The 19501-nt window shown below is 33.0% G+C and overlaps 2 protein-coding genes across 9 annotated transcripts in view; one reads left to right on the forward strand and one right to left on the reverse strand.

Moving 5' to 3' along the window:
• Positions 1–3126: 3126 nt before the first annotated feature.
• Cdase (neutral ceramidase) overlaps positions 3127–19501 on the forward strand; it is a 37844-nt gene continuing 21469 nt past the window's right edge. Inside the window, exons 1-7 of one of the 7 annotated variants that reach the window (XM_083044616.1) lie at positions 3127–3229; positions 9517–9693; positions 9978–10121; positions 10475–10651; positions 10760–10887; positions 11552–11750; positions 13651–13857. In XM_083044616.1, the coding sequence (XP_082900742.1) occupies positions 9547–9693; positions 9978–10121; positions 10475–10651; positions 10760–10887; positions 11552–11750; positions 13651–13857 (1002 nt within the window). In that variant the 5' untranslated portion in view covers positions 3127–3229; positions 9517–9546. Of the gene's footprint in view, positions 3230–4685; positions 4752–4780; positions 5136–7231; positions 7363–7444; positions 7600–9516; positions 9694–9977; positions 10122–10474; positions 10652–10759; positions 10888–11551; positions 11751–13650; positions 13858–19501 lie in introns of those variants that run through there. The other 6 variants (XM_083044614.1, XM_083044613.1, XM_083044612.1 and 3 more) reach the window with 6 other exon arrangements.
• On the reverse strand, positions 15189–19196 carry Cpr6 (cuticular protein 6). Of its 2 annotated transcripts, none has more exons than XM_083044621.1 (3): positions 19086–19173; positions 17272–17550; positions 15189–16544 (listed from the first exon to the last, which is right to left on the reverse strand). In XM_083044621.1, the coding sequence occupies exons 1-3, from the start codon at positions 19092–19094 to the stop codon at positions 16263–16265; spliced, it is 570 nt and encodes a 189-aa protein (XP_082900747.1). In that variant the 5' UTR covers positions 19095–19173; the 3' UTR covers positions 15189–16262. The 2 variants fall into 2 exon arrangements, with proteins under 2 accessions (XP_082900747.1, XP_082900748.1); XM_083044622.1 differs by having other exon boundaries at positions 15191–16544; positions 17272–17517; positions 19086–19196.

Consider the following 19501-nt stretch of genomic DNA (forward strand, 5'->3'; position numbering starts at 1 on the left):
TTTTCATTTGCTATACATAAATTAAGGATGCGTCGCATAGGGTCAGCGGCATAAATGTATCAATTTCTAATATTTTAAGACGAGCCAAAAATTCATCGATTATACATTTTAATAGTACATTGATTACAGAATCTTTTGGTACCATGCAGACACCAGCGTACAAATTTTTTAATATGATAAACATAAAATAAGGATGCGTCGCACAGGGTCAGCGGTAAAAAGTATCGATTTCCAATATTTTAAGACGAGCCAAAAATTCATCGATTATACATTTTAATAGTACATTAATTACAGAATCATTTGGTACCAAACAGACACCAGCGTACAAATTTTTTAACTTGATATACATAAAATAATGTTGCGTCGCAAAGGGTCAGCGGTAAAAAAGTATCGGTTTCTAATATTTTAAGACGAGCCAAAAATTCATCGATTATACATTTTAATAGTACATTTATTACAGAATCATTTGGTACCAAACAGACACCAGCGTACAAATTTTTTAACTTGATATACATAAAATTAGGTTGCGTCGCATAGGGTCAGCGGTAAAAAAGTATCGATTTCTAATATTTTAAGACGAGCCAAAAATTCATCGATTATACATTTTAATAGTACATAGATTACAGAATCTTTTGGTACCATGCAGACACCAGCGTACAAATTTTTTAAAACGATAATCATAAAATAAGGATGCGTCGCACAGGGTCCGCGTCAAAAAAGTATTAATTTCTAATATTTTAAGACGAGCCAAAAATTCATCGATTATACATTTTAATAGTACATTGATTACAGAATCTTTCGGTACCAAGCAGACAACAGCGTACAAACTTTTTCATTTGCTATACTTAAATTAAGGATGCGTCGCATAGGGTCAGCGGTAAAAAGGTATCGATTTCTAATATTTTAAGACGAGCCAAAAATTCATCGATTATACATTTTAATAGTACATTTATTGCAGAATCATTTGGTACCAAACAGACACCAGCGTACACATTTTTTAACTTGATAAACATAAAATAAGTTTGCGTCGCATAGGGTCAGCGATAAAAAAGTATCGATTTCTAATATTTTAAGAGGAGCCAAATATTCATCGATTATACATTTTAATAGTACATTTTTTACAGAATCATTTGGTACCAAGCAGACAACAGCGTACAAACTTTTTCATTTGCTATACATAAATTAAGGATACGTCGCACAGGATCCGCATCAAAAAAGTATCAATTTCTAATATTTTAAGACGAGCCAAAAATTCATCGATTATACATTTTAATAGTACATTGATTACAGAATCATTTGGTACCAAACAGACACCAGCGTACAAATTTTTTAATATGATATACATAAAATAAGGATGCGTCGCATAGGGTCAGCAGCAAAAAAGTATACATTTCTAGTATTTTAAGACGGGCCAAAAATTCATCGATTATACATTTTAATAGTACATTGATTACAGAATCTTTTGGTACCAAACGGACACCAGCGTACAAATTTTTTAAATTGATATACATAAAACTAGTTTGCGTCGCATAGGGTCAGCGGTAAAAAAGTATCGATTTCTAATATTTAAAGACGAGCCAAAAATTCATCGATTATACATTTTAATAGTACATTGATTACAGAATCTTTTGGTACCAAACTGACACCAGCGTACAAATTTTTTAATTTGATAAACATAAATTAAGGATGCGTCGCACAGGGTCAGCCGCAAAAAAGTATCGATTTCTAATATTTAAAGACGAGCCAAAAATTTAATCATCTGATTTCTGTAAAAAAATATTAATGAAGTTTAAACAAACTTTATATAAATACATCATACTTTTTTTAATAAAATCGAGGAATGGCATAACGCGCGTTTGTGTTATTCTAGTCTTTTTCTAAAAAAGACATATTAAGTCGATTCTCGCAAGTATTGTTGCCTCTTTTCCGCAAAAATATTAATCAAAATTTAAATTATTATAACATATTATTTAAAACATGTCATTATTTTATTTAATTTTATTTTGGACTAACTGTCAAACTGCTAACTGCTAACCCTCACGATGACAGCCTCTTCATGCTACAAATATAACACATAAGGCGAATGTCAAAAATATTAATCAAGTTTAAAGTATTATAACATATTATTTAAAACATATTATTATTTTATTTTATTTTATTTTGGACTAACTGTCAAACTGCTAACTGCTAACCCTCGTGATGACAGCCTTTCGATGCTACGAATATAACACACAACGCGAATTGACAGAGAGCCAATCAGCATCGCGGAGAAGCGACAACAATGTCAATAACATGCCTTTTTTAGAAAGGGGATTAAAATTCTGTCTCTCATTATCATAATCATTACGCGAGTCAATAATTCGATTAGCATGCATACACTATCGGTACACCAGCACTTTGTTTGTTGAGCTGAAATTATTCGAGTTATTATAGCGACGATAATTGCACAATCCTCCTTTTACTTTCTCTCGTGCTCGAGCCACCTGTGGATCGATGAAAGTGACAGTCTGTGTTCGAACGTTACGCCAAGTGCACAATTGTATAAGGACGTATCATATTTTATTTATATATATCGGTTATTTCACGATTGTAATTTGCATATCGATCTAATGGCAATCATACTATCGAATGCCCTAAAGAGGCGTAAATCATTGCGATTATCGATATCTCGATTGTGTTACAAATCACGAGTGTCCGAAGAAATTACGATAAGTTGATCATATCAATGTTTCATTTGATTATGCGATTTATTAATCATGAACGTGTCATCGAAGAGATGTTTTAACAAGATTTCTTACGCGATGTCAATAATGTAATTAAGTGGGAATCAAGTTGAATACAATGTTCCTGTATTGAATTAATTTGCAATGCTATATAGAAATAATCAATTTCAATTTTAACTTAATAATCGACAAATGTAATATATTTACGTAAGTGTATAAATATTTGCTTAACTTTTAAACATTAAAATCATGCGCAATTTTATAACGATAGCGAGGTATTTTTTAAAAATACATGAGTTATCCTGAAAATCTGTAATCTGTATAATCTGAGAGAAAACATTGTAATGTAAATTTTGCAAGAATCTCGCTTCTCCAAGAAGAAAAATTAAAAAGAGAACCTACTTCTGTAATCAAAACGATAAGAGATAAATCTTTTTGAGATAATTATAATCTGTTATGCTAAACCGAGAAGCTACAAGAGAATAATCCTAATGACACGCGCAGTTGTAAGTATTCATTTTTAGCCTGTTTACTAACTCACATTAATATAAACTCGCATTATAATATTTCATTGCGATATTATGCAAATGTAAATAAATTTTGTACGTAAAAATGGCATCTTTTCCTGGTCACGTCGCATCGCAATATTTCTCGTGTAAGGACAAATATTATTGCTCCGCGATTACGATGCACGATGAATTAATGTACGTGCATATTTTCGGCCCGAAAGATTTAAGATCGGAGATTGCTTTCGCTTCGAAAAATCACGAGAGAGATAATCGAGAAAATAATGCTTGAAATGTTATGCGCGGAATCCTCGTATCGGAGTCAAGGGAAATAAAAGCGTTCGGAATATTTGTTTATTTTTGTTTTATTTATGTATACAACTGTATACATCGTATTTACCGTCAACTATTTGCTCTCTCATGGACCATATTTTCCTCTTATTCCCTTGAATTTTTACAGAGATATTTAATTACACTTGACAGAATTAAGCAGTCATGCATTTAGAGTTTGAGTGTATACCTTTATGCCCCAGAAAATATAAATAAAAAAGTTGTTTAAAATACCGTCGCTTTATATCCTGAAATACCTCTGATATATTTACTCATTTCTGTAACACATTGCAGTGGCCAAAAATGATTATACGCTTTAATCTTCTATGTGTGAATAATAATTGCAATCTAAAGATATAAATTATATATTTTCTATTGTAATATGCATTAAAAAAAATTTATTTACTTTTTTTATTTATTTAGTTTCAAAGTAGTTAGCTAATCTAACTATTAATTTTGAGCAATTAATGTTTATGAAATACTTACTGCTTATATTATAAATGTATAATTGCGTGTATATATATATATATATATATATATATATATATATATATATTCTTAGTTCCAAGCTTATAATTAAAGATCTTTTTATTTTAATCACTATTATGCATTGAATCATATCCATATTATTTGCATTTGCATTTCTGGATTATTATATCATTGCTGCATAATAAATTAGAAAATATATTCTTAAAGATTAAATCGATGTTATATAATACCGATTATTAATGCGGCACGTGGACTAATCAATAATATAAAAGTCTTAAGCTTCAAATTAAACTCTATTATCTAATTGGAAATTCTTATAATTAGTGCGGCTTATAATCGAATTTCATTTTCTTCGATTCCATGCTACTTCAAAATTTAATTGTACTTCGAACAATAAAATAATTAAAGTAAATTTTATATATTACTTTTATATAGTAAAAATGGTTTTTTTTTTTAAATTTGACAATTACTCTACTAACATTTAAATCATACATAACGTACTCTTCGTCAGCGCGCATTTTGATCACGACACGATTCCGTGGCAATTGTTCCTCTAATCACGGTCATAACAATGATTGTCCTCTCTGTGTACCTGTATGTGTACGGTTCTCATATATTGTGTTCAAAGCGAAAGAGCAAACGAGAGAACGAAAGACAGAGATATTGGAGCCGAGAACACGAGAGGATAACCAGTCTATAGCATGTGAGTGTGCATATGTATTTGTGTGTGTGTGAGGCTGAATAAGAATAGCCGTAAAATAGTTTCCGTTTCCCCTTCTTTCTTGCCACCGACCATGTGAGTCCCAACGTTGGGTTCGATAGGCGAACAGAGAGTCTTCATGGTAACGGGCCGGCGACGGTATGTTTGTGACGTGGTCCCAGCTGGCGCCGTCATATGCTCCCTTTTCTTTTCACTGGACGTATCCACCAGGATCAAGCGACTTTTGCGACACGGTCGCTGTACGGATCTCTCGGATCGGGATCGTTTATCTCGAAGATAAACGTGTCCATGTTTCAACTAAGTGGTGCGTGCCTTTCTATATTAGTCGTAGTTGGTCGAGTCATAAACAGGTCGCGAGAGTTCCACGTAAGTTCCAATTACATTGATATAGTGTTATATTTCTCTTTGTTCTTGATGTCGCTGATAATGACCACGGTAATCGGAAGTTTACAGTTACATTTCCTTCCTATGAAATCGAAAGTATGCTAATTTGATAATCGATTTATTAATATTTAATTATCCGTTGGCTAAAATTGAAATAAATATGTGATCTTTTAGTGCGCGATTTAAAGAAAAATAATAATTAAAATCTTTTTATCAATTCTTTTTATTTATTATATTTTATGCTTCAAGTAAAATAATGAGAGAAAATTATTCTTTTTGTGTGTGAGATAATTATTTATTATTAGAGCGTCTCTATATTATCTTATAATTATATCAATGTTTGATAAATATTATCTTAGCAATCTTATTGCAAGGCGATGTAATCATAGTATAATATTAGAAAGAATGTCAGAAGAAATAATATTAAAATGCATCATCTATTAAGAGCGTTATAACATTAACTCTCTCAGCTTCCAATAAAATTATCTCGCAGAATATCGAAATGCATTTAAATGCATATTTTTAATAGAAATTAATAATATTACATTTTTTATGTCATTTACTTTACTTTGTAACCTTTATTGTCGATAACGTAAAATGACAAGCTATTAAATCTCTCTGAGCAAACATGCATATTTTATTTCTAAACATAAAAGCTAAAAATAAAAATAAAAAAATATATCTTAAAAAACTGAAATACAACTATCTTGGAATATAAAAGAAAATGCAGACTCATGTTACGAATACAGTGTCAAGGTATTTGTGAAAAGTGAAAGTGCTGTCTCCAGTTGGTATAACTAATATAATCGTGCATCTCTCTTGTTAAAATTTAACAGCATCCACCTCTTACTTAATATCGGATATATAATTCGGTAATTTAAGAGACAATGATTCTCATAATTGAATACAATAGTTTTACGACAATTATTAAATTAAACATTATCCGCTGAAAGTCGTATATATATATATATATATATATATATATATATATAAAATGCATTATAATTTATAATCTGGGTTAGTAATGCAATCATTTCGTAATTTAAAGTGGCACAGTGGGTTAATTGAAAAGATCAACGTTCTCTCTAGAGGATACTTGTATGTGCGATACTTATATCGACACTTATCTGCATCATTCATTTAATTATGACGCTTTCAATCATCGTTGATCGTTTAATTAATCGGCAGTAATTAAAAGAAGCGCGTGGAGAAGCGATTGCAATAGTTTAATAACAAGTTCAGAGATGACGTAAGAATTACTTTGAAGAGGAAATATTTAAAGTCATATTAGAAGATGAATTGGTTGAATTAAAGTGCTAAATTGCTGGGAATAAGCTCAAATAGCTCATTTCTAAAATATATTTAATCAAATCGTAATAAGAAAAATATGCATAAGATTAAATTGAAATCATTAACTGCAATACTTTACCCTAGAGTCTTTAGTAAAACTTACGAGAAAATTTAAATTGACCAGTGTTTGTAATTCATGCTTATTTTAATTTAAATTTTAGTAAAAAATTGCATAAAATACAAATTATACAAAAACAACTAAATGTACGATAAAGCGGGAATTATTAGTACGATCAAAAGACTATTGAACATTGACTTTACAAAAATAAGTGATGCCACACAAGAGATATTCGTGAAATATTATAACTGCACTGTGAATTTATCTCTCGTCGGTTTAATGTATTTTAGTCTAATATTTTTCATCAGTTTCAGTTTTAATTTTCAATTTTTTTAACATCTGGTTAGTTTTAATTGAAAGAATGATTGAGCAATTTATCCGCTATGCACATAATAAGAGATTCATATTTTGCTTTTAATTTTTTGTGTAATACTCGGTTTATCGATGATACCAATTTAATGTACCTAATGCCGAGGTGGAACTGAAAACATGTTTTTCATTTTTAACTCTTTTACACTTCCTCTGCATTCGAACGAAATCAGATTATGCAAATGCGTTTTTATTGTGAATCATGAAAGCGCTAAGAGTATTTAGGTGACACATACATTATATATCGCAAAAGTTTACTGAGAATTCTTTATATAAGAGCTAACATTGCAGTGATCTGATATTAGTCGATATGAGAAAGAGTACGTTATGTGTGAAGAAAAATTAATTACTTGTTCTAATTAACATTAACATTAATAGTGCTCTATCTAGTAGTTCTATATTTAGTGTTATTTCTATACTTCTATATTTTACGTAAGTAATCGCATATTTCACAAGCGAACAAATTATTTTCGACAATTATGTAGATAAATTATAATATTTAACATTATCATGCTCTCTGGTGCATATCGCTTTTACATTTTATCAACTTTAGTTGCTAGTTATGTACGTAGTTGCTAACCAGTATTTACTCGTCGCGGTATTCTTTTACATTTTTATATGCGCTGATCTATCGTAGTTTCGACATAATTTTTAACCACAAAATATACGGTAACCACGAAATATAAAGTTAAAATGTTACGAAAAAAGTTTTACGCCAATTTCTCCATTTTCTTTTAAAATTCTCCTGAAATTCAACAAAGTGAAAGTAAAAATTTAAATTAAAAAAGTGTATAGATAAAATATTTAAACTGTAACTGTAAAATAAAATTTATATATAAATATATTATATATAAAATAAAATTTATACATATATAAATTTTATTTTTTATTTTTATTTTATAAAATAAACTTTATAGATAAATTTTATTTCTTATTTTTATTTTATAAAATAAAATTTATATATAAATTTTATTTTTTATGGTTATAAGTATTTTATTTATACACTCATATACATATATTTCGCAATTGCGCAAGATATTGAACTAGATGAAATAAAGAATTTATAGATAACATTATATCGAGAAACGATTTTACCATTATATGATTGTTGAGATTCTGACGATTATTCAGCAAAGAGAATAATGAAAATTTCAACAGATTACAAATGTTCCAAAACACGCGCGATTGTGCGACTACATTTGCATATCACAATGTGTGCAAGTAAATTCCCCACGGGTTCTCCGCGGATTCGACATATTTAAGCACACACCTGTATTTCTCGATGCATTTATGATGCTTATTAAAACCGTGTGGAATACACTGAATTTATTTATATATATACTTATTTATATATATGTGCCTTATGTATTATTCATGAGAACTACGTTATATGTATACATATATTTCGCTATCGGCAACAAACTCGTTTACAGCAATTTACGTGCCGCACGTGCTACTCGTATAAGGCTTGATTTTATAATAGTATATGGTAGATATGTCTATTATCTCTGAATTAATAAGAAAGATAACAATTCTTCTCATTTTGTTCTAGAACTTTCTTACACGTGTCCGTATGTTCTTTTCATCATCATATTCTTTCGTATCATTCATAATGCTATGGTTATATAATAATTCTATCAGCTTCCCGTGCATTTGCGGTATCGCAACGCATGGATTTGTTATTTCCGGGTTGATAATTATGTTTGCCGATCGATATTATTTGCTAGATTATCTCGAAAAATATTCTCTTCAAGCGGCAAATGGAGGGAAGATATATGCGATGCACTCTAAACTTTACAATAAACTTGCGCACACCTCTGCATATTTCGTAGAGTAATTTTCTCGTGAAGAAACACTCTATTATATAGGCAACAGCAATTTTATAAAAGTTAAGTCAAACCGAAGATGAAGTCGTCGTAGAATGTTCGTGAAGGTTTTATTTATGCTCTTTTTGGTCATCAAATACCACAAATCAGTGAAAGTCGTTTCGCATTGCCACCGGTTGTCCTTGAGCTGCTCGAAAATCAATAATTCTCTTATCGTTCTAATTAGCGATTGATGAAATGTGCGCAGCCAGCGAGAGTAATAGGTAAATACTTTGAATCAACCGAAAACAGTCGCTAATTATACATATAATTATTCACGTGTAAAATATCGAATATTGATATATACTCCGCGTTCTCTTCTCTCTGTGCGTACGTAATAATTATCTCTGATAAATAATATGATAAGATTATCAGAATATTTTCCGATGGCATACATAATGAATTTAATTAAACCTTCACGACATAATAAATTAGTTTAGTATAAGCTCTTTCTCACGCGATTTTCTTCGCAGAGTTGTCGCGCAAAGTAAGAATTTGTATTTAAAAATCCTTTTCTGCAACACAATGACATCCTATCTCATTATCACGTGCATCCTGACGAAAGAAGAGTCACGATTGAAGTTGACAATTGTTTCTCTTACCGATCGTGAACAATAAAGTTAAAAGCTATTGCGAAACGACGACAACGATTCTCAAGAGTTTCAGACTTTCGAGAGAGATACTCCTTCGGTTACTTGCTTATCTTGTTCTTTGCTTTCAGTCCGATCAGCCAAGGGGCTCACGAAGCTGAATGGATACTTTGGTGCCGTTACTTCTAAGAAGTTGTGGTTTATCTACGTTATGGCTTATCCTGTTACTATCACCAACCACTTTTGCCTCCTACAGTATTGGCGTCGGAAGAGCTGACAGCACAGGACCCACGGCGGAAATTGTTTTTGTTAGTATTCTACAGAGTGTATACTTTGAAATATAATACAAAATTAATACTTCGAGTAATTGTAAAGGGAGAATTTATTTTAATGAAATAATCTTTCTTTCTGTCTTTCTCTTTGATGTCATGCTAAAAAATAAAATAGAAAATATATCCAAGCTCTATTATTAAGAAAAATAAAAGATAACAAAATATATTCATGGCTAAATTGACAAATTAAGAAAAACAAGCGGATAATGAAGAAAAAATAAATAGATCTCTCGAATTGAATTGAGTTGTGGGTATTTCAGATGGGATATGCGAAAATGGATCAAAAAGGAAATGGTTTGCATCTCCGGACATTTTCCAGAGCTTTCATAATTGACGATGGCATGGAAAGATTCGTGTTTGTGAGCGTGGATAGCGCGATGATAGGCAATGACGTTCGACAGGAGGTAATATTAAATAATTAATTAATTATTTTTAGTTATATTATATGTAAAGAGATTTTATTTTTTTTTAAATATGTTTTTCTCAACGTAAAATAACATAAAGGAGTCGAATATAGTTATCTTGCAACTTTTATTTCACGTACTTGATAAAAGCATATATACATACTTATGTGTAACATAGGCATCCGTTAATTTACATTTTTTTACATTATTTCTGCATATTGTATAATGCAAAAATCAAAGATTGTTCGTTTCTCGGCGCATCTCATTGCATAGATAAGCGCGCGATATGTATTTTATAAAATATGCGTTTCTTGTTGCAAGAACTACTAATCGCGATCTTTTTTCCTTCGCAGGTATTGCGCAAATTGCAGATCCAATTTGGCGACATGTATACGGAGAGAAACGTGATGATTAGCGGCACGCATACACACTCGAGCCCGGGTGGTTTCATGCTTGACGTCCTCTTCGATCTGACCACATTCGGCTTTGTCAGGGAGTCGTTCGACGCCATCGTCAACGGCATAACGAAGGTGAGTCAATCGATGCAAGTCGATCCAAACAATGATCGCACTGCCGCTTGATTCACTTGATTAAAGATAATAAGCGGATGACGACCGATATTTGTTCCGATCTTGCAGAGCATCGAACGTGCTCACGATGCCGTTGTGCCCGGAAGGATCCTGATTACTCACGGTCAAGTTTTAGACGCTAATATTAATAGGAGTCCGCAGGCGTACCGGAACAATCCGAAATCAGAAAGAGATAGGTAAGTGATAAAGTGGCTGCAATTATTTCCAAGGATGGACAAAGATTTGTAATGTAATTTGTAATGTAATTACTTTACTGAGACCATTGGCAAAAGATTCCCCTATTTTAGAAGAGCCAAGGAAATTTATGTATTTATTTCAAATTCTTAATTAGATATACATATATACGGAAACAGAGATAATCGCACATACATTATATCTTATTCTAGTTAATTCCAGGTGCAAAATAAAATTTTAATATAAAAAATATTATTATAATGGATGGTACTTGACATTACGAGAATGTCGAGAATTAATGCAGTCTTGCATTTGAACGCTATAGGGAAGAGCAATATGCTCATATAAGCGATCAATTCACGCTGCAATTGCTTAGTAAGGGGATTGCAGAATGCATTAGGTACACAGTGAATATTTAGGTTATTAATTCTCAGAATACCCAAAGCAATCATGTTCATAACGTATTACATCGTGTATAACATATGTTGACGCGTTTGTAAGCCTATATAAGCGCTGTAATATACGTAATATGCAAACGTCCACTTATTGACAGATGTTCGCTTCGATAAATTGATCTTATACGATATGTTGAAATATTCGTCGTCGGTAATGCGCTTTCCGAAAGAAGCTTGCGTAAAGGATAAATGTCATTTATTTTGTTTCCAGATACGAGCATGATGTAGACAAAATACTAACACAGTTGCAATTTATCGGAGCCAATGATAAACCTCTCGGAGTCATAAATTGGTTCGCCGTACATCCGACTAGCATGAATAATACTAACCACCTGGTCTCCAGCGACAATATGGGCTATGTATCGATCCTCTTTGAGAAGATGATGAATAATAATACCGGGATTGGCAAGGTAAGTTTCCGTTAATGGATAAGCATTGCTAAAATTATGTCCTTATTATACGATTTTGCAGACACTACAAAAGTTATAGACTGATGCTCTGTATATACAAAGCATCAGTAATATATACATAAATACATATACAGGATAGTCCTCCTAATGAAAGCCACAATTTTTAAGACATGATAATCTGACAAACAAAAATCATAAACAGAAATTCAGCAGTTTTTAACTGACAATAAATAAAAATATTAAATTGGCTTGCAATAATAAAATTAAAATAATGAAAACTGCAATAATAAAAATTGGCCAAACACATTTTGTTTGCAAGATCATCTTGATTTCTTTAAATAGAATCATCGATTTTTTTTTATAATAATGTAGATGTAGAGAACAGCAAAACGAATTCAATGAATACACACAATGTCATTTTAAGTTACATTACAATTCAATAAATCATTTTAAAATTTCATTTGCTAAAGCATAATTCTTCGCTATCGAGGAAGTTTACTAGAAACACGTAAATAGTAAACAGACTCGACAACTTGACTTTATGTTGTCCATAATACACAGTTCAGCTATTAACCTGATCAGTAAACCTATTAGTTTATCAAGTGCCTGAGTATCCGATATAACGAATCGCTATTGTACAGAAAAGAAAAAAGTACGGAAAAGGTATATAACTAATGTTACTAATGTTTGGCCAAATGATTAAATTAAAACGACCAAAATAATCCAAATAATCGAAATAATTAAGTGACCAAATTGAACAAAATAATAAAAATAATTAAAATGATCAAAATGTATATTATTTAGATTATCGATGTTTTGCATTTATTTTTATAAACGCAAAATTAATTTAATTAAATGATAAATTTGATTTTATTATATGATAAAAATATCTCTAATTGTCTTTATAATTTACATGTAAATATAAAATATAAAAAATATAAAACTGCCAAATATTCTCTATTAGATATTTTATTTTTTCAGCTTCCCCTACGTCGGTTTAAGAATAAAAATTGAGTAGTTTTAGGTGGGATATCATGTATCACAGAAATATTGTTATAGGATAAAATTTATAACAAAAAAAAATTGTAAAAATTGGTCTTGCGGTGGATTCTAATGGATCAGGGCACGTACGAAATTAAATACACGAGTATTTCGACGTTCAAATAAATGTGCACTTACAAATATTGCAGGTCGCGTGCGGATAGCAGTTTTACGAGCTTCTCTATTCTCCGGCTCTATGTGCATAGATTGCGTGCGTCCACTATTATTATTTCCTTTTTTTGCTATCAAGCTGACTCCATTAGTTTTTCTTGTCACGTTGGTGCTGTTATATTTTGCTCGTTTTTCTCTTTATTTTCTCGCTTTTTTATCACTCGATGCTATCAATCCTTAAGCGTTGCACTGCGATAGCAGTTTGCATTTACATTTCAGGCAACATTAGCCTCAGGAGCTTTAATAAAAATTCTCGGATGCGTACTGTTCGATGGTAAATTGCAAAAATATGAACCATTAGTGTAATGCAGGTCGCTCGTTTCATATATTTTACGATATCACCATGAATTATACTTTCGCTCGCGAGATTCTACCAAAACAATTAAGAGTTAACGTTATTTTATTTCCATTCAAAATATAAGTTACACCTCCCATTGTGATTCGCGCAATAAAGCTCTGAATATATTTATAACATCGTAGCGGCACATTCATTTTTCATACTTTATTGTATGTACATACACGTATTGTTTGCGAAAACATGTTTTTTTTTCTTCAAACGTCTATGCGAATCTACATTTTTCAAAAAATCGTAGGAATTACTACATTTGATTTAAATAATAATGTTTATTAAAATAGCAAATATCTCTATGTATATTTGCAACTCATATGTCACAATATCTTTATTTAGGGCCAGTTCGTGGCAGCCTCCGCCTCCACCAATCTCGGTGACGTTTCGCCCAACACACGTGGTCCCAAGTGCGAATTCTCTGGAAAGAACTGTACCGACCAGTACACGTGTCCCGGAAAGAAGGAGAGATGTTTCGCTTCCGGTCCCGGCAAGAATATGTTTGAGAGCACGAGCATCATCGCTCACAAGATTTACCAGGAGGCCGTGGTAAGTGCGCCACTTCCTGTCATTTTCATCCCCCTCTGACATCGTCTGACATTTCCCCGCCTGTTTATTCGCCAGATGCGCGTGCAACAATAAAATACTATTTATAACCCAAATGCGACGATGATATATTACACGGTATGTTAGATACTTCCTTAAAAGGGGCCCGCTATATCCGCTTTAAAAAGTCGGGCAAAAAGACTTGACGCTTTCTCCGGCTACCGCTACCGTCCGTAATCACCAAAAGTTGATGTTAATTAAACATAAAAATCGATTAACACTGCTGCTATATATAGCGCGAAAATGAAAGATAATTGGAAAGCGTGGACTTTACGTGATTTCACGCCGCGCAAGTTCAAGCGACAAAGAGGCAGGAACTGAATATGTTATTGCTTGAATCGAGCATTGTTTGTTTGCGCGTTTTCTTTCCATGTATACGTGTATAACTAATTATGTCTAGTGAAACTTATTAGCTGCGCAAACGAAGCATCGAGATAGTTATCGAGTGAATTAAGTAACTTTATACTTGCAACCGCGATCCATTAAGAGTGATACGCTAATTAAGACTGAGACATTGGCACTGAAAGTACTGCAGCATTAACTCATTAAAGGCCACGACTTTAATTGTAACACAAAAGAAGAGGATTTTAATTGCATGTGAAAACAATTATCTTTTTACTTCTTAAACATTTTAAATCAACATGATTATTAAATAAATAAACATTTTAAATCAACATGATTATTAAATAAATAAAAATTTTAAATCAACATAATTATTAAATAATTAAAATTTTTTAATCAACATGATTATTAAAAATAATTAAAAATTTTTAATATTTTACTTATCAATTATACGGTTAATAAAAAATTGAACGATAAAAGATTGCAACCGCTGGCGTCTTTTCCTTCGCCATTATTAAGTCAGTGCGATTGAGAACGAGGAGAGAAAATTATCCTTCTCGTAATTTTCTTGAGATTAGTTGTATTAGTATGTTTTTTGTTCTTTATAAAATTATAATGATGTATTAATACGAAGTTATTGAAGAGAAGCAAAATTGCTTATACGTTATTGAAGAAACAATTTAAACGTTGTTGGTGAAACAAAGCTGCTTACATCTCATTAAAATTTCTTTGAAAGATCACATGTTACCTCATTATGAAGTTCCTCTTCCCTGAAGAGAAGTTGAATGACAGCAAGCTGGTCGGAAATTTTACAACCCCACGAAGAATAATCTTAATTATGATATTCTGCGTCGTGAATAGAAAATAAAGCTAGATAAAATGCGAGAACTTAATTTTCATTTCAAAATAAATAACTTTTATATCGTATAATTATATCTTTATTATTATCATTTTTTAATACAAGTTTTTTCTCTTTAAGCTTATTGATATATTTTATGCAAACATGGAGTTACAAAAAAAACTTAACAACTACTTTTCGCTCTTTTAAGGAAATCTGTCTTGTGATCTGTTGATCGTGTTAATTTCTGAATATACATTTAATTTCTTTCTTCGCTTTATTTTAATTTAGCGTTGAACTTTTCATCCCTGTGAAACAAACTTTAAATTCGATTCTACAATTTGAATTCAAATTCATCAATATATCTATTGCATATAGAAATTGTAAGAAATTTTGGATGATTATATATAAGGTAGTAAATCATTTATATATCCTTTCTAAATTGTGATATTACATATTTATGTATTTCAGTTGTATGATATCTAAAACTGAACTCAAAAGAGGCACCGCGATGATAGATGAATTTTATATTATTACGCCGTAGTAATCATCGTAAATATAAATCAATATACCTCAGACATGCGCGGTTATAATTTGTGTTCAATATCAAATAATTCTTTTTTTCAAGGGGTGTAAAATATATTTCGCGCGAGTTTCGGACGGAATGTAAAATAAATAGATAGAGAACTACATTTCTGTTATCTGCGGAAGTAATTGGATTACGTGTGTTGACGTAGTTAAATGCAATCGGGCGCTTCTCGAAATAAAGCATCGGATTATGAAATTAATAACTAAGACAAGACTACATTTATTTTGACATACGGCAAGAGAAATGAAATCAGTTGTGTTAGCAGAAAAATCGATGTTTTTCAGTAATCTCAGTTATAAACTAGATATTGTACTTATCGCAGTTTATATTTTAAAAAAAAGTAATCCTAGAAGAGAACCCCTTTAGAAGCTATCTTATGTCTAAGAATAGACGAACCCAATTTTTTTTGCCTTTTTTTCCTTGCAATTGTCAATCACAATGTTCGGTAACCAATTGAAACGTCAATTGAAAACGTAGTTCGCTGTCGCAGTTGACTAGCAGACTGATTATCGGCTAATGCCCCTCAGCGAAACGCCCGATTCGACGCTATTTACACATTTCGGAGGTCCGAGAAATCCGCTAATAGTGCTTCTCGTAGTCGTAGCTGTTGTAGTGCGCAGGCGAAACATACTTGACGATCGGCACCGGCTGCGGGTGTACCGCCGGTCCTACCTTCTTCACGACGGCGTTGAACCCGTTGTGATCGTCCGCCGTGTACTCGACGATACGCACGCTTCCGTCAGGCTCGTTGACGCTGTAAGAGCCGTGGACGACGTCGCCGTCCCGCACCTCGTGCTGCGTTTTCACGTCCCCGGTGTGAGGATCGTGCACTCCGTAATTGAACGTGTATCTCGGGTGCGACTGTAACAAGAACAATATATACAGAGTTCGCGACAAGTAGTTCGCGCCTCCTTGTCTGACCCAAATGGTCTTTAACTACTTAATACGTCAGGTGCTTGCGTTATTTGAATATCGCGGATTTATTTATTTATTTTTATTTTTGTTAAATTAATGGCAACTTTGATTTTTTGCAATCGCATATGTAGAATCGAATTTTGCAGTGTCAGAAACTAAAAATGCACCGTCACACGATATTACCGTAGTCGAAGCGCCAGTGACAATTAACGTCGCGCGAGAAAGCGATGGCATTTGCGGAAACAGAGTTGACAATGAGATACGGCGAGGAACTACCGTCGTCGTCAGACGCCTCTTTTCAGAGACAGGAATCTAAATTAACATAACGCGCCCCAGGTGGCCTGAAAACATCTCTTTCCGCCCATAAAACACAGCCTAGCGTTACGAAACTCGAAACATCTTGACACTTTTCAGGAAGCCGTACGTGCGAGAATTTATATTAAACGCTAATTAGCAAGTGAACAAGTCGAAACGCGGTTGCAGTATTTTTGTTGTAATTAAATTACGTTTTCCTTAAAAAAAAAAAAAAAAAAAAAAAAAAAAAATTAATCTTAGAAAAATTTTAGAGAATTTTGAAGAAATCTTAAATGATTCGCGAAACATCGCGTGACATTTTCGCTACACACTCTCTCGCGAATAAGCATGTGGCACTTGATGAAAAAAAAGCACTTACGTAATAGTCGTGCTCCTGCTCGACGTGTTTGTAGCCGTGGTGGTCCAGGGATGCATCCAGGTGTAACGGTGCAGCGGACACCGAGTGCACCGGGACGGCGACTGTTGGCAGAACATTGTATCCGGTAGATTCTATGTATCCATCAGCGAGATCGCCGTAATCGTTGTAGGACAGGCCATGGCCGTTGTAGCCGCTGAGAACAACCGCGTTAGCGCACGCTAATACGGCGCAGAGGAGAGAAGCCGTCTGAAAATCGCAATACGCGATCGTAAATTTCTTCTGTGGGAAAACGACATTGTTAATAAAATTATGCCAAGTTATGTCAAGGATGTCTATAGTGTGTCTTCTGACTTCTCTCTTTTTTTTCTCTCTCTTTTTTCTTCCTAACAATAGTTTGTTAATATTTTCCAGTTTTTTTTCGTGTTCTTTTAATGCGTGCAATTAAATCCTAAAGTGTGCACCGTAGAAGATTCTCATATTAGTCATCGATCGATGCGAGATCCCTATTGAAGGGATTTGGGTTTGGAAAGTCATCGGTGATGAATTATCTGGAAAAGTCTCCAGGGATACGCCCTCTCGGATTTCGATATGTTTCATTATGTTTCTTTGGACCAGGGGTCCTTTCAGCGAGAAAAGACCGCCCTTTTCACTTTCACGCCGACCTTGTTATCCGCAGGTCAGGCCAATAGATCGTAAGTCAATACAATGTCGCGGAAGTGGTTAAGGATCTCGCTTCCTCATTTCGTCGCGATGAAAATGATACATCGCGAAAAGGTTTATTACGCCCGCGGCAAGAATATTCATGCCTGAGAAAGTTAGCGTGAATTCCTCGAATACTTTGATTCGTTAACTAGATAATTGGAAAGAAATGAAGAAGATTGGAACTTTGATATATAATCAGAAGATGTGCATTTGATGAATTAAATGTTGCATTTAAAGTTATGCAAATAGTGTTTTTTTAAGTGGAGCAATTTTATTTTTTTAAATAAAAAGCGAAAGAAATGTATATTTAGTTAATATTATAAAATTCTTGAAATGCCAGGATAAACGCACAGGCGATACTTCGTTAAAAAGAATTTTTTATTTCAAAAATTATGAAAGTTTTTAAATTATAAGAGTTTCCAAAGAAGTAATAATTTGAAATGTTCAATATTCAATATGACAAGAAATTGACTTACTGAGTAATTTCATGAAAAATGAAAGTGAAGGGGGAAAAGATTACTTTTATATACTTTTATTATTTAGTACCTCTTTATAAAGATCTATAGAGAGGTAAAATAATCCAAAAGATTTTGCTTGCGCCATTTATCATTATATATAAATATAATGCTAAAAAAACTACGGAGTTAAAAATTATAAACTTAACCGAATATACATACAAATAAATGATTTAACTAACTTTTTCAAGATCTATATCATCAAATCTTTCTCTCTCTTAATATTATAATAACAAAGATATTTTTTTCATAATTAAAGCTTAAGAAAGTAATTTCGAAATGCCTCATATATTATCGGTTCGATAAGAAACAAATTTCCGGAATCATTCTTCTTGTTCTCTTGGCAAAAGAATCAAGAAAGTTATATAAATCTATCCAGTTGTTCTGTATTATATCGTAACAAATATTCTACCGAGCGAAAAAAAAACGAGAAAGTTAAGGGAAATCCTTGATAAGGGCGATGCCGCCCCAAAAGCGGCTTTCGAACGCGGAAAAGAGCGACGCACATACACACACAAGCACACACGCACACAGAGAGCCACCCATCCACCCGTTCATATCGTACACCCGTGTCGCGTGGATCTTCTCTCTTCGTACCTTCAGCATGATGTGTTTTCCACGTTTCCTCACACCACGTTTTACTGTATGCGAGACCGTCGAGTCGCGAAGTCACTGATAGCATTATTCCCAGACGATGGGCTTATATTCATCTCCCACCTCACGGTGGTTCCGTTCCGGGCAAAAGTTCTCGGCCTCGTGTGCCACCACTCTTCCAGGTTGGTACCCGCACCCTCCCCGGATCTTTTTGTCTTTGTGTGTGTAGAAAACGCAAACGACGGGATCTCCACGTGTGCTGGCACACGTCGACGTTAATCGCTCGTGCGAAAATCTCGCGAAAGGGATTTGATCGTCTGATGTTCGGTCATGACGCTTACGTCGATTCGACGGAACGTATATGAACAAGAGATTGATTAGTCGTTGCAAAGGTTACGGGGGATAGTCTGCTCGCTGGT

Source organism: Prenolepis imparis, unplaced genomic scaffold (assembly GCF_030444845.1).
Source record: "Prenolepis imparis isolate NDT839.2.m4 unplaced genomic scaffold, iyPreImpa1.0 SCAF_8, whole genome shotgun sequence".
NCBI classification, from domain to species: domain Eukaryota; kingdom Metazoa; phylum Arthropoda; class Insecta; order Hymenoptera; family Formicidae; genus Prenolepis; species Prenolepis imparis.

Bases quoted from the DNA above. Each gene is read 5' to 3' on its own strand.
- Cpr6 (XM_083044621.1), bottom strand. The intron at 16,545-17,271 runs GTAAGTGCTTTT...TTCTTGTTACAG, and splicing joins AGCAGGAGCACGACTATTAC to TCGCACCCGAGATACACGTT.